Genomic DNA, 15,638 nt, shown 5'->3' on the forward strand with positions numbered 1-15,638 from the left:
TAATATATAAAGATAAGGATAGATAACAGGTAAAAATGTTTTAAATTTTTAACGCCTTAAATAAATTTCAAAAAGAAAAACCTTTAAAATAAAATATAAAAAAAATGATTATTAAATCTAAAGACTGTTTCTTTAAACTTGGTTTTCACTTAAAGTGAATGTGTGAAATAAAATTAGTATATGTTTTCTTGATTGAAACACTAAAACTTGCAGTTGAGCTTAATATAATTACATTTAGGCTAATTAATGATAGTGTTGACAAATCAAATTAAATCTATTAGGAAAATTGTATGTACTAAGATACAGATATGATCTTAGTCGAATAGATATGATTAGAATGTTTGTTACGTGAAGCGAAAAATCACCCGACGAAACTTAAAAGTATTTAAGGGATTTTATTCACAAACTAATGTACTATAATCATATTGGTTTTCGGCAGTGGAATATCAAAACATAAAAACTGCAATATCATTAACTAATCTGTTGAATCGAAGCTTTACCAGAAGAATCATCAATGAATAGTTGAGGAAAAAATATGAAAGAGAGCTAAAAGTATACATTAATAGAGAAGGAAAATTACATTTAAAAAAGGAAAATAATCAATTATTTCTCATGTGCCTTATTTGGGAGATCTATGTACCAAGAAGGTCTTCAGTCGCCAGCTGAATTTAAATCATCACATTTTTACATCAAAACAAAAGAATTTTAATAAAAAGCTAGAACAACAAAGTTCTTTCGTCAAGTACAAATTGTAATTAATACTCTTTCTAGTACTTTCTCGTAAAGTTTGAATCGAAAGTTTTCAAGATGTTGTTAGATTAAAAAAAAGAAAAAGAAAAACAGCAAATGATTGTAAAATAGGAACTTTGTCTTATCTAAGGAATAAGCGTTTATAAAGAAATGGAGGCTTCACGTTTGTTGATTACAGCGACATAAACATTAATTGAAAACAAGAATCGACTGACGAAATAATAGATTTCTGTATTGCTGCATATCCCAACCAAATTTCCAATTAATCTTCAAATAATTCTTAAGCTTCTATTGTTTTGCTACAGGAACGTTATTCCTTACCAATTCGGAAATGATACACAAAAATCATCAACATTGAAAACCAAACTCTTCCAAAGAAAATTACCTTAACGTTGATTAAAACTGAAATAAATAAACTTCAGTATACTTTTAGTAAAGCATCTGTTGCTTTAAATTAATCCACTTGTAAAAGCCGCCAGCTGAAAGAACTTTAATATCTTTGGTGATAAATTGCAAAGGGGCATCCAAATTAATTCCAAAGGCTGCTCAAAGTTTGTTCTTTTGAATTTCACTTCGCACATTCATCAAGAACAAGACAGTCCTCTTTTGAAAATAAAATGGGTCGTAATGAGCTGTCAGGAAGTTAGGGACAGACAAATGGACAAAAGGTTAACCTTTCTTTCATATGACAGACGCTTCATAACTTCTAAAAACTTTTAATAATAGATGTTAAAATGATGAATACGACTAATTTGTTATTTAACTTCTCTCCTCCAAATGTCTATTTCACATTTTCAACTATCAAAAATATGCGTGCAAAAGAATTTTTAATGCTAACATACACAATACAAACTATGTTGAATGCATTCGTGATCATATTTCGTTTTTTCTTTTTTCTTTTTTTTTTTTTTAATAATGAAAATTGCGCATTGATGTCTCTTTGCCGTAGTGAGAAGTTTCGTATTTTACTATGTTTGTGATTTGTAGATAGTAGGTCAAGTGATCCAGTGATCCATTGATATATGCGTTTTTTATTTTTTTTTTTTTTTGAGCAATCACGAACTACTTATTATTTTTACTTTATTACCGTTGAAGGACTTCTGTTCTTTGCTTTTATTTTTCTATGATTAGAATGCAGGCGTCCATGTACCTCGGAATCAAATTATTTAAAAACTACCTTCTCGACCCAGCACACAACATCCAGCAGTCAGCCCCTGGCATTCATTTGAATTCAGACGTCTCAAACTATGGTTTCGATAAAAACCATTAGTAGAAACAAGAAACCCAACGAGTGAAAAAACACTTGAATTTACAACTGGAATACAAGATTTTGAAATTTATACTTTTTTTTTGTTTTAGCTTAGTTATGCATTGCATCATGTGTTTTCATTTTAACTTTCTGTTTGCAGAGTATAAATGTTTATGCATCATGATAATTCTTTTTTCTTTTATGCACATAATTATTTTATTTTTTAGCTTGATTTTCTTCAAATTGATTCTTTACTATTAAAGGTTGAAAAAATATAGGGGGGGGGGGGATTCTACAAAAAAATACACCTTTGAGAAATAATACATATGATCTTCATCATTAAAACCGAGGACCATAATTGGTACAGGCTAAGAACGCTATAAAAGTGTCATAAATGGTAGAGAAATAGACAAAATGTAAGACAAAATCATAACAAAAGACAAAATATAAGACAAAATCATAACAAAAGACAAAATATAAGACAAAATCACAAGGTTGGGAGAGTATTACTAGATATAAATGATGGACGCATGAGTTCTGTAAGAATTGCTCCGACTTCATACATTCGCTCATTATAGTACACAGAGAGTAATAGCAACACTACTATATATATCGTAGTTACATAGGCTATTGTTGTTACCCGCTCTTTTCTAAACTCCATTCTCACATGCATATATGTCAAATAACTTGAAAAGAGACGCAATTCTATTAGAAAGATAAACGCAAAATGCACAAAAATTAATGCAATCTCTTTCAAAACATAGCCTGAAAGCGAAGGAGTGCAGCTCTGAAAGTGAATCCAAAACGGGTTCGTTTCCTCCCCAACTGAATGAACAAATTAATACTTTAAGTGAATGAAAGCTTACTTTTCCCGAAGGGATCGGTTTCGAACATTTTCTGCAAACTCCCGATCCGCATTCCACACAAGCCGACTCCCTGGGGGAGGCACGACAGATCGAACAATGTTCTTGTTCTTTTTTCGGCTCTTGACGTGTCACTTCAGTTTCCCTGAAAGAAAATGGAACAATATGAGCGAAAAGATCGAATAATTTGGCTGAAGATTATGACGCAAATGAGACCGTGTTTTCCCCGATTGAAATGATTTTCAAGTCATGGCCCATTGTTTACTTTGAACAAATATTGATATACGGATTTGAAGTTTCTTTTTACTGTATAAAAAGTTCACTTCATGTATTAAAATAATTTATGTTGCACCCCATTTCTGACGTGGCAGAAGATTTTGCGAAATGGCAAAACAGTAGTACCTTGCATATCCGGTTCTCATTTGCTGGGATTAAGTTTGCATTTTTGAAAAAAAAAAGTTTATTTGAATTTTGACATCTTGAATTCAAATTATGTTTTTCGCAATCACGAGTGTGTGTATGTAGGCGTGTGTGTTTGTGTGTACGGGTTATGTGTATGTGTGTGTATGAATGTGTGTGGGGGGGGGTATGTGTATGTGTGTAGGCATATGTGTTTGTGTCTGTGTGCATGCATGAATGTGTGGGTAGTTGTGTAAATGTGTGTGTGTATGTGTGGGTGTGTGTATGTATGCGTGTGTGTAAGTGTTTGTATGTGTGTATGTGTGTGTATGTGTTTGTGTGTGTGTGTGTTTGTGTGTGTGTGTGTTTGTGTGTGTGTGTGTTTGTGTGTGTGATTGTGTGTGTGTTTGTGTGTGTGTTTGTGTGTGTAGTTGTGTATGTATGCGCGTGTGTGTAGGACATGGATGCAACCTGGAGACGGCTTTCGTTACAGGAGCAGTTTCGTGAGGAGCCAGCCGGTCCACGGTGATGGTGCGGAGGGTGGCGTTGGGAAAAATCAGCGTAACGCCAAAAACAGTCAAATGAGAATAATAAGCAATCGTGATTGCTCAAAAAAAAAAAAAAAAAAAAAACATTCACATATGTAATTTTAATATCCGATAACTCGTTTTTTATTTTGATTAAATGTAGGGGAATGTGAGACAAAGCGAAATAGTTAAGATGACTTAGCTTGTTGAAAATGAACAAACCGGACATTTGTTTTGATAACTACAGTACATAAAAGAGGAACAATGCATTTTCTAATTACACTTGATTTGAAAAATTATTTATTATTTTGGGCAGAAATTTTCCTGCCTTCAAATTTGCACTTTTTTTTTCATGGAGCAAAGTGGAAAAAATATTTTTTTTTCTTATGAAATACAGTTAAACTCATTTATAACGAACGCAAAGGGACCGCAACATTTGTTCGTTACAACCGAGTGCTCGTAAAAAACGGGTTCGTGAAAAAAAAAATTATACTTGCTTGTTTTGTTATTTTGATGTTTCTGTACAGTACCAAACAAGTTGGTTAGTTGATTTAAACTGCCTTATTGTCTCTTTCTTGTTATTGTTTCCGAGGAACGTGAGATCCGAAATACATCGTCATTTGCGTCCGTGGCTTCAAAATGGTTTGAAAGTTTTTCAACTTTAGGAGCCAAGTATGTCGAGAGCGGAGGTATATCTCGGAAATGATAACTTTTTCTTCCACAAATATATATATATATATATATATATATATATATATATATATATATATATATATATATATATATATATATATATATATATATATATATATATATATATATATATATATATAATGCTCCTCCACCCCGCGAATTTCATTAAAAGGGCCGCGTCATCACTTGTTCTACTGATTTATGTCTTATCTTTAGCTTTCGGAAGAATTTAAAATGCTAATGGATTTTTTTCCAAAAGTAGAATAATCTTTTCTGATTAGGAAATAACCAGATATTTTATAAATTACAAAAATATTGCTCGCTTTAAGCGGGGCTTGCTCGTTAAAAGCGAGTTAAGTTCCTTTTGACTTTACATTGAACAAACCAAATCTTTTTAATTTCCTCGCTAAATCCGAGTTTTCGTTAAAAGAGGGCTCTTTATAAGCGAGTTCGACTGTATTTTCAATTCGATTGTAAAACATATTTCTGATCAAATGAATGAGTAAACAAAAGTATGAATGAATAAGAAAAAAGTGAGTGAATGAATAAATAAGTGAAATTTTAAATAGGGGAATGTAAATAAATTGGTTAGTAAATGAATACGTAAGTAATATATAAAAAAATGGTGGAATGAGTAAATATAATAAACTATTTCCCTTTGCCCCATCGACTTTGCATCGAATTCGCTTAAATATTTTGCAAAATATTTAAAGTACAAAAAAGCTTAATATTAATTTAATAAATATCGCATTGATAATAACAGAAATAATCATTGACTTACAACAAAATATTAAAACATGAGTATCGTTTTTGAAAACTGCCCGTATTACCACAAGCTTTGGTCATCAGCGGTAATTTCTTCTTGACTGGAATAGATTACATGTGTTGCTACATAGTTAAAATATTACCAGATTTTTGGTGTTAAGAGCAGAGTAACTATTTCACCATTTTACTTTGCCCCGCTATTTCACTTTGCTCCACACTCCCCTACATATCCCGCATTGATTGTACAACAGATTATGGCATTCTAACAAGCACCACTGCAGCTGAATAACAATTGTAAAGTAAGTTCGACAGAGCTGTATTCAAACGGCCCATGGGTTATATACCTTGTTCTGAAAATATGTGAAAAAGTGTTTTGATGCTACTTTTCGTTTTGTTTTGTTTTTCAAATAACTCTATGTAATTTTGGTTTAAAATTTTCTTTTCTGTCCTAATGTACGGTAAGTCTCCTTATTCGAGGATGTTCTTTGTTTATTATCCATATCGATTAGATTATTCGGATTTTCGAACGTTCGGATTGCATTTGATCCCAGTTAGTGCGGAAAAACGAGGTCATACTGAATATCTAAAACCCAGGCTAGTAATTCATTTTAAATAGAATTTATAATTTCCTAATTTTGAATCAATGTACAATAGCTTAGAAGTGATTATTCGTTTTAATACCAAAAAATAAAAAACACTATTATATGAGTGGAACAGTTTGAAATAAAGAAAATTGAGGTTCAAAGTTACCCTTTACTGTTGTTATTACGCAATTTGTTTCCAATCAACCTATGGCTCCAATCACCCCGATTGATCTGAACGAGATCAGTTACCTATAATATAAATGCTTACTACGATAAAACTTACAAGAAAATTATTTTATTTATTGAATAGTAGGGGGTATATGCAAAATAATTTCTTTTCAATTTATTGATGATTAACTTAAGAAATAAAGTAGAAAACCTTTTTTTCTCGGAAAATCAGTCTCTATTGTCAAACATTTTTGTTAGCAATACATAAAGAAACTACAACACGCAATTGATGTAAAACAAGAAATTAAAATTTACTAAGTATTAGAATATGCAGAAGCATTTGAAATTAAAAATTAAACATCCCACTCTTTGCAATCTTCTTCGACAAGGAGAAAAACAACATGACGCTTCTCACAATTTAAATTACTAGTCAATAAAGTTTGTCTTAAACGCAAGAAAACTTCTAAATTGAGCTTCCTGGCCCTTTGCTGATTAAAAATACAAAGGGAGAAGAAAACGTTGAATGCAGAATGAAGAATGTACAAAAATGAAAAAAAAAAAAAAAGTTTATGGTTGAATAAATTCCTCTAAAGCAATTCTAGCGTAATAGAAAATAAAGAATCGAGAAGGTTTCAGAAGAAAAAATGAATTAAAGTCTCTTTTCAAAGGGAACAGAGCGCTTAAAATATTTGGAATCATCATGGCGCCGAGCTGTTATTCATCTTTTCCATTGATTAAAGAAAAAGATGAAGCTATTAATGGCTCTTTTCTATTTAAAACTATGCAGTTTATGCAAAGAATACACGGGCAAACTACGTAATGTCAAAATTGCAATTTGTTGTTATTCTTTGCAATTTGTTTGAGTTGATGTTATTGTTTTTCGCTTCATAGACATCAAGTAAGGAAATGTCTTTAAGAAAATTTTTTAAATGAATAAACATTTTCTTTCTTAATAAGATTTATAACTGCAAAAAGTTAGTCGAGAACTAGATGAACCTACTTCCCCGTACATTCACTGTGGGTTGATGGCTTAATTGTTTCATTTGGTGTAGGATTCAAACTACAGTTTAACTCATTAAATACGAACACGGTTAGTACGAAATCTAAGTTAAACAAACGATTTGTTAGTTAAATTTCGCCTGTAATTTAATTATATTGATAGTATCGCGCATAATTCGTGCGTTAAAATGAAATTTTCCATTAAGACGAACGACGCCTTTTACCTCTTCACTGAATATTTTCGTGGTTCATTACAGTATCTTTCGAAAAGCATGAGTAGAACCTTTTTAATTCCCTTTAACATAGAAAAGAAGTAGTGTAATCGTGTAAAGATTATCCTTCGATTTTCGGCCTAAAATGTCACTCATTCCCGAAGTCCCCGTCGCTCCCCGTCTTTACTCACTCCCAAATTGATGTTGAGTATATTTCTGGCCCGTCTGCACGTGCATATGTACCTTTGAACGCATGGATGAACAAAATTTTCCGTTTGGCGATCCCTGAGTTAGTAGCATTACCATAGAGGGGGATAAGCGGGTCACCCAGCCATGGAACAATAAAATTGTAGTTATTAACACACATTCAAGGACCTAAAATTAAGCTTTTTAGTCCATAATTTCGAAAAAACTCATACAACGCCCTTTTCTTTTGGGGGGTGGCGGCCAAAAGGGAAAGCTTCTCGCTACTGCACTGCTCATACTTAATTTCTACGAGTTTTTTGTGAAGTCTGTGCGTACGTATGAATGTATCGCACATACTCAAAAATGATATGCGTAGAAGATTGAAATTTTGCATGTAGGGTTTGAATAAGATTCAGTTGCGTCTTTTCGTTTTCGGTTGCATTCGGATGTTCCAAATTGGGTCTTTTACATCTTTTTCATTTTTCGAAGCAAATCGGCGTTAATTTCAATGCTGACTTAAGTGATGTTATATTTTGGTGAGCACTGACACTATATTATCAAACCTTTGGTCACCTAGTTTATGTCTCCAACTTTGCGATATATCGCCGTGTTGACGACAAATTTGACGCAAAAAGTGATTTTTCGAACCTGGTTCGGCGCTATTTAGCAAATTGTCCTTTGAATCATGCCAAAATTGCATACATTTAGAAGATAAATTATTGTAAAACGTTAGTTTCAATAACTTGCGACAAGCTAATTATGAAGTTATTTGCAGTGTTTTTTTCTTTACTGTAAGGGATTATTAAGTATTGACTTATGTTCTTTCTATACGTTCCATACAGTTTTTAAATATTATTAGATGACAGAAGCTATTAAAAAGATCATTTTTCTTTACTTTTATTTATTTATTTATTTATTAAAAGCATTGCACACTACGGAAATAATCCAATTACAGTGGCAACAATATAGAAAAAACTATACATTCAAAATATTAAAACATAAAGATTTAAAGTTGTAAAATGACAAGTTAAAAATATCTAAATGATGACAATGAATGTTAAAAAGTTTGTAAAATACAGTACAGTACAGGTATTTACAGTTGAAAATACTATTCTGTACGTTTGCCATATTTTTATTCGTTTAATTAAATGTCTAAAAAGCTTTTCATTTAGTAAGTGTTGCTTCTAACTCTCGTACATGCACGCAACCATTCCTTTGAACTATTGAAAAAACATCGATTTTGTAATAGATGTCAAAGGAAGTAGTGGAGGTCCATACCAGATTTTTATATTGAGACTGGAGTCATCACACCTGTTTATTTGTGGACATTAGGTTGTTCACAAGTAGGCTTGGAGATAAAACTGTCTGCTATATTTTTTTGAATTTTCACCTGTCCCTCTGTTTTTGGTTATCTCCCTTCTTTTCGAAAAAAAGTTTAGTTTTAAGAAGTAAGTTATAGTTTTTGAATGTCCCCTTTGGTCGTTCTTATCGTCTGCAGCTGCAGCTGAGCCTAAGACTTTGATTTAATTATTATTATTTTCAGTGCTCGCGTGAGTGGCAACGTTTAAATTTATTTTTCTTGATAGAACAAAAAGATTCCGTAGTAGTGCTAAGTCAAGCAGCGTTGCTGCATCACATTCTATTCTTTCTGAAATATCTCGATCATTCTAAGTTATATTTATTCTGAATTCATGTTGTAAATGTTATTTTTCCGTGTGTTGTAATAAATGTTCAGTAGAGTTATACAAGCATCACCACCCGTAATACATTCTGATGGACGTTGTAAAGTTAACATTCTCAAATTATACTTCTAGTATGACCAGTTTCGTTAATTCTTTGCTCTCCCACAAAATTTAAAATAACCAGGATATGAGGGATTATAATGGGATTACAATGAGTGAAAGAAATTCTTTCATTACCTCCCAGCGGATTCGCGTATCTGAGAGGTAGGCTAAGCGATTATTTCGTTTTAATGCTACACGCCATGTTGCGCTACGAACAGCTGACTTTAGCTATTCTTCCCCTTCTTTAAGACCTACTTTTAGTCGTCATTGAAATGTTTCTAGCTTCAGTAGAAAACTACAAATACCTGGTACTTGTAGCCGTGGTAAGTGCTGCTATCCAGGTTGATTTAGAAAAGTTTTTCGATGACAGCCCATCTAGGACCTTATCTTTAAACACGTTTTACTCGAACCTTGAAAATGTCAATTTACATCCCGTTCCTACTCACTGCCTCAAATGAATCGCTTATTTCAGAAACCCGTAAAGCGTACTTTTTTAAATTTTCGAAAAACTAAAAAAAATCTTAATTTTGAGATTAGTAAAGGTTTTGGCGTGGAAAAATTTTAAGCTCTTTCTTAGTGTATTGCAAAAAAAAAAAAAAAATTGCTTTGGGTTATTTTTAAAAATGTATTATTATTATTATTATTATTTGAAAAATTCAAAAAAAAAAAACATTTATACTTGACGTCTTTCTGCAATGAAATAAACTTTTTACTTTTTTTTTTTGACTATAATATTCAATTTGAAAAGCTGGTTTAGCTCGTAAATAAAAAATCATATTATCTTTATGTTAAAATTCCTTAAACAACAAAGAAAACGTTGAACTATCTCTTAAATGAGGAATGCAAAATAAAGAAATAATCAGAGACAAATGAGACAACATAAAACCTATTGTCTATGCATATAGGCCAAGCCTAGTGTTTGAGCTTTTATTCTATTTATGTTCATACACTACGACGATGATGAAGTCGTCTTGGGTCGTAAGACGTTGCAGGATTTCATCAAAAAAATATTCATCGCCTGTAGTTACTTCGCCTTTTCTTTTTACTTTTTTTGTTACTTTTTTTTTTTTTTGCGCTGATCTCTATCTTTTCAAGACGGACATGCGATCACTGTTGAGAGCTCAGTAACTGCATACTATTTTTTGAGTGTGAATGTTGAGGAGGTTAAACCGGCAATAAACTGCTTAGTAACCTCTTTTCCTTTGGTCAGTGTTGTTGTAATAAATGTAATCTTTGTAAGCGGATTTTTTTTTTTTTTTTTAATCCTATTTTCCTTCCGAATTCCTCTCCGTGGAGTTTCATCGTTATTAAAACAAAACAAGACGAACACGAAATCAGCCTCAGAAAGCCGTCATGTGATTTCATTTGACGGGTTTCTGCAATAAACGGAGATTTCAAGACTAAATACAACCCATTAGAAAGCTTGATATTTGACATGTTTTTCCCTCAGGCGGTGTGCCTAAAGTTGGCCATTCATAACTTATAATATCATCATTTTTGAAGAAAAAAAATGTTGGTTCACGGGTTTTGGAAATAAACGATTTAATCTACTTCAATATATTTTGTGATTGAGGCATTATCTGGAAGAAAAACAAATATCTTACATGAAAGAAAAAATTATCTTAGCTATTCTGAAATCAATATGTTTTTCTTTCCCATAAGCTTTCAGACGTTACATTTCAATAATTTTTAAATGCTGTTTTCTAGAAGAAGATGATACTAAATCAAATACATTTTCCCAACACGTAAAGGATCAAAAGCAGGAAAAGGAAATTGCACCTTTAGTACTGAATAAGTGAACAAATGAGTAAAGAACTTTGTAAAGGCCGATAAATTTTAAACAGGCTATTTTGAGATTGTGTTGTACACAGTTACGTATTGCAAACTATTTTACTTCGTTACCGCTGAAAAAAAAAAAAAAAGAACGAGCAAAATATGAATTTTAAATATCAAGAGTGCAAATATTTTTTTATTTCTTCACAATCATTTATCCCCTGTGATTTATGAAATGAACTAAGATATTTTTGAGCGTTTCGTCGTCGCAGTTTGCTCGAAGCAAATAGAGGAAATTAAAAAAAAAAAATGTTGAAAAAAAAAATAGAACCGACTTTAAAATTGCTCTAAAAAGTGAAAAATAATTTTATTCTTTAAACACCATCGATAATACTTTTAAACATAATTTTTGAAGTTGGTGCAAAAACGATCGATAAAATCATTCACAGCCATAACTCAACTACCAGTATAAATTTAACCAGGTTCAGTTTCTTCACTACCACATGCATTACGCATTGATGACAGCATATTTGAGTAACGATATAAATGTTTCGTTCCTAACTTTGGATGATTTTTTGATAAAAATATGAACGAAGCATGGTTACAATGGATTTTACTTTTTGTTTTTGCGCCAACTTCAAAAATTATGTTTAAAAGTATTATCGATGGTGTTTAAAGAATAAAATTATTTTTCACTTTTTAGAGCAATTTTTAAGTCGGTTCTTTTTTTTTTTTTTTCAAAATTTTTTATTTCATTCTTTTTTGTGTAAATGTAGATATTTCAGTAAAAGTGAGAAGTTACCTAGTAAGAATTTCGGCCCTATATCACTGTATTGGTTTAGAAAAGCCGTTATTTAAAATTATCATTACAATTACTATTAATGTTACTGTTATATGGCACCAAACTTTTATAACAATGAGTTTCATATTGTCGCGTAGATGAAGATAGCGAAGACAATGTAAAAGACAAATGAAGCGAATACTCGTTAGTCTCAACTCGAGATCTTTATTCAGAAGCACGAATGAACATTACATCTCCTTATATAGAACTTGAGAAAGTGCTGAAACTTTCCAGACTTGGAAAGATACAGAAATTAATAGAACATTCGAGAAAATACGGGAAACAGTAGAAACGAAATTTTAGTAAAATTCACTTTGTCCTAGTCAGGATTTGAACCCGGGTCGCTCGTGTGGGAGGCGAGATTCTACCGCTGAGCCACCGTTATCCACGGATGAAAATGCGAACTTCGCTACAATATCATTTTATTCATTTAATAGGGAAATTGCATAAAATTTACTGTTTTTTGCCCATAACTTTTTTCTAAAGAACAAATATGATCAAACAAAGTAATGGGACCTAAGTTGAGCCATCCCCTATCCATCAAAAAAAGAATCATCAAAATCGGTTCACTAGGTGAACTAGATAGGTTTGTCCGCTATGAGTGGACAAAAAAAAAAAAAAAAAAAAAAAAAAAAAAAAAAAACCATACATACGGTATGAACTGATAACCGCCTCCTTTTTGAAGTCGGTTTAAAAATAATCCAAATTACAATTAACCGAACTATATAATTGTAGGAACACAATATTTGTCTTTGCTCACTCCATTGTCCACACCAAACATTTACTCTAAAGAATATAATGCTAAAATTAGTTCAATAGCTCAGACTTTGTATCCGAAATAAATTTCTTGCATCAATCTATTTGTCAGTGAAAAATAAATTGCTCTTAATTTCAAAATTTCATAAATTGTAACAGTCGTCCCAATTCATCAATTACCTTCGCATAAGTGCAAAAGGCAAGAATGCTGCAATACACTGATCATGTTTGTACTGTTTATTTTTCTAACAGCTTTGCGCAGTCAATAGAGTACATTTTTTTACTCTTTCAATTTTATTTGAATTTGTATTTGAAAAGTATCTCCTGTTATATATATAATATTGTAATTGTTCGATCTTACAATGAAATTTATAATTTAAAAAGTCACGTTCTGCACTTCTGACATTCTGAATTAAAATTTCAATTTTAAAAGGGTAACAACTCTGTCGATTGTGTTTTCTTTTGTGTTAGATACTTAATACTACATCTGTTCACGGCCTGCAAATAATTTTTTGAAGCCTCAATTAGAAACTAAATTTTGAAAGAAAATCTTTTGAAATTTCGGAGAATTTAACTACATAGAATATAAATCGAAGAATTCTCTTCAATGCATTTTTTAAACATTTGGGGGATATAATATTTCCTAACAAGGCGTTAACTTGATAGGGCAGGAACAAGATTTACTGAAAAAAATTCAATTGACGTTAATGTTTTTTTCCCCCACCAGTTGATTGAGTTTTTAGGTCGACGTCGATATAAAATGCTTTTAAAGTATAGAAAACGAAACTCACATTAATTTATTTTTGCCGAAAATATTGATGCCTATTTTAAATTTGAAGTTAAATGTATATGATAAGGCATTTTTGTACAATCACTCTTGAACTAAACTAACTGAATCTAAAAAAGTATTTCTTTTAAGTTCCCCCCTTTTAGAAAACGAACTAACATGTATTTGCAGAAATTTTTTTAACTAAGATCATTGACATAACGTACTTTTAAAAAACAGAATGACATTTTTTATGAAACTGTTTTAATTGGAATCTGGGGGGATTTAAAAGCCCTGCACTTAAATGAAAAAAAGAAGACTTATTTACTTGGCGATAAGTTCAAAAGAGGTATGAGGAGGAAGTTTCTGAACATTAACATGCTTTTTTTTGCACGTGTGATTCTTTGAATAAACTCTGAACAAGGTTCCGCGAAAACGTTTTTAATTTCGATATTCGCAGGAATTTTATTATTATTACCTATTAAAAAAACAAATAAATAAATAAAGCACCACCACTTTAGCAATTCAAGAGTTTTTCTCCCTCTTGAGGACTCAATTTTAAGGAGTCAGCAAAGTAATAACCCAGTGAGCTTTTTAGTAGAATAAAGTCAAAATATCATTAAAATCTAATTTTCCGAGTACGCACAGAACACAAAATTCGAAAAAGGAAGCTACCCCCGTCCCTCTCCCTAGATAGGAATATATCAACAAAAGCATAAACTCACATTATATATCATCCTGATATGTAAGATGGACATGTGCACCAGACAGTTTTTCATCACCTTTGTTGCGTCTCCACTTCGTATAAAAATACAAAAAGAGAAAAAATTATCTTCTCCGAAGCTCTAACTACCGGAAAGAAAACATTGTTGTACTATTTCCTGCCAACCAGAAGATCAATGGAATTTGATCGATTTGGTTTCACAGCGGTGGTCGAAAATTAATAACTTTTCTAGTCTCCCCCTCCCCCCCCCCCTTCTTTCGTCCCTCCTCTATCGAATTTCTTCTCTTCACCAAGGTAAACTGAATTCATTTCATTAGTCCATTTGTCAAGCGAATCGTTTCTTCTGCTTAATACGTTTTCATAAATCTGCTGACGTGTGGGTTCAGTTATTTTTTCCCCTTAGTTACAGTTACAGCTCAGTTTTCGGTGTCGATGGGATATCTGCTTCCTGTCATGTTTTGTGTCGCAAAGCTGTTCCCGAAATATTCCAAAATGACGTTGCTTGTCGGTGTTGATAAATTACCTGGGATGCCTTCAAGGTCTTATCTCTTTTAGGCGTTATAAGTGTTTCGTAGGACTAAAAGAGGCAGATCCCCCCCCCCCATCCCAAGAAATAAATCAACACAAACAAGCAATATGGTGGAAGGACATTTCGAAAGCAGCTTTGAGGCGCAAAACATGACAGGAAGACAAAATGTACTGACAGATACTATATGATAACATTTATTTAAGCATTACAATTTCGAACGAAGTTTGTGTTTCTTTCACTTTTTTTACAGCTGTCAGAAGATGCTTCTGAACTCAAAATCATCAATCAAGTAGAAAATTTGATCCAAAACCCAAGTTGGCACCTCAACAACATCAAAGCGATTTGCTATGAAAAATCAAATAATCTGGGCAATTTCTTTTGTTGGAGGAAAAGATGAACTTGAAAAAGTTTCACCGTGTCTGATGGAAATATTTAAGAACATAATATCTTACTATATGCCACGCCCGAGTCTTTTATGCCTACCACAGATCCATGTTGGCCACATGGATGAGAGCCTGAAGACAGCTAGGAGCCGAACAACCTGTGATCTAGCACCTACAGAAGTATATATTTGAAATGTGAATTAAGTGGAATATGGGAACGTGGTAGATTTAACGTGCAGCAGCTAACATTGGCGTACACGAATGATTTGTAGTCAGCCGGTATCAAACCTGCAACCTTCGGTCATGAAAACGCTGCCAAACTGATATTGTTAAATCTTTACCAGCACATAAAACTATAAAATAAGTAAACATATTTTCACACTTTTAAAAATTTTTCGAATTTTCCTCAAAAAATAACGTTTGTCTGCCGTTATTCCCCCCGTCCAAAGATATTTTGTATCTGCAGTATATTTATAATCAACACTCTAGTTGTTTATATGTAAGTTACAGTGTTTCGAATGTTGTTGTAAGCATTACATTTTTTTTATTTGCCCTTTTTTACGAAAACAAAATTTTTAGATTATTAATCATTAATTTAATATTCATAGGTTATAGTGAATATGGTTATGGTAGGTTACCTACCATAGCAATAGGTCAGTATCGTTATGGTAGGAGATGCATTTTTCT

The 15,638-nt window shown here is 32.1% G+C and overlaps 1 protein-coding gene across 1 annotated transcript in view; it reads right to left on the bottom strand.

The window, feature by feature from the left end:
- Positions 1-2,287: 2,287 nt before the first annotated feature.
- Positions 2,288-15,638, bottom strand: part of LOC129227650 (protein bassoon-like) — a 119,514-nt gene continuing 106,163 nt past the window's right edge. Inside the window, exon 2 of the mRNA XM_054862244.1 lies at positions 2,288-3,007. Coding sequence (XP_054718219.1) covers positions 2,650-3,007 — 358 coding nt within the window. The 3' untranslated portion in view covers positions 2,288-2,649. The remainder of the gene's footprint in view (positions 3,008-15,638) is intronic.

The sequence above is a fragment of the Uloborus diversus genome, chromosome 1 (assembly GCF_026930045.1).
Source record: "Uloborus diversus isolate 005 chromosome 1, Udiv.v.3.1, whole genome shotgun sequence".
Lineage (NCBI taxonomy): Eukaryota > Metazoa > Arthropoda > Arachnida > Araneae > Uloboridae > Uloborus > Uloborus diversus.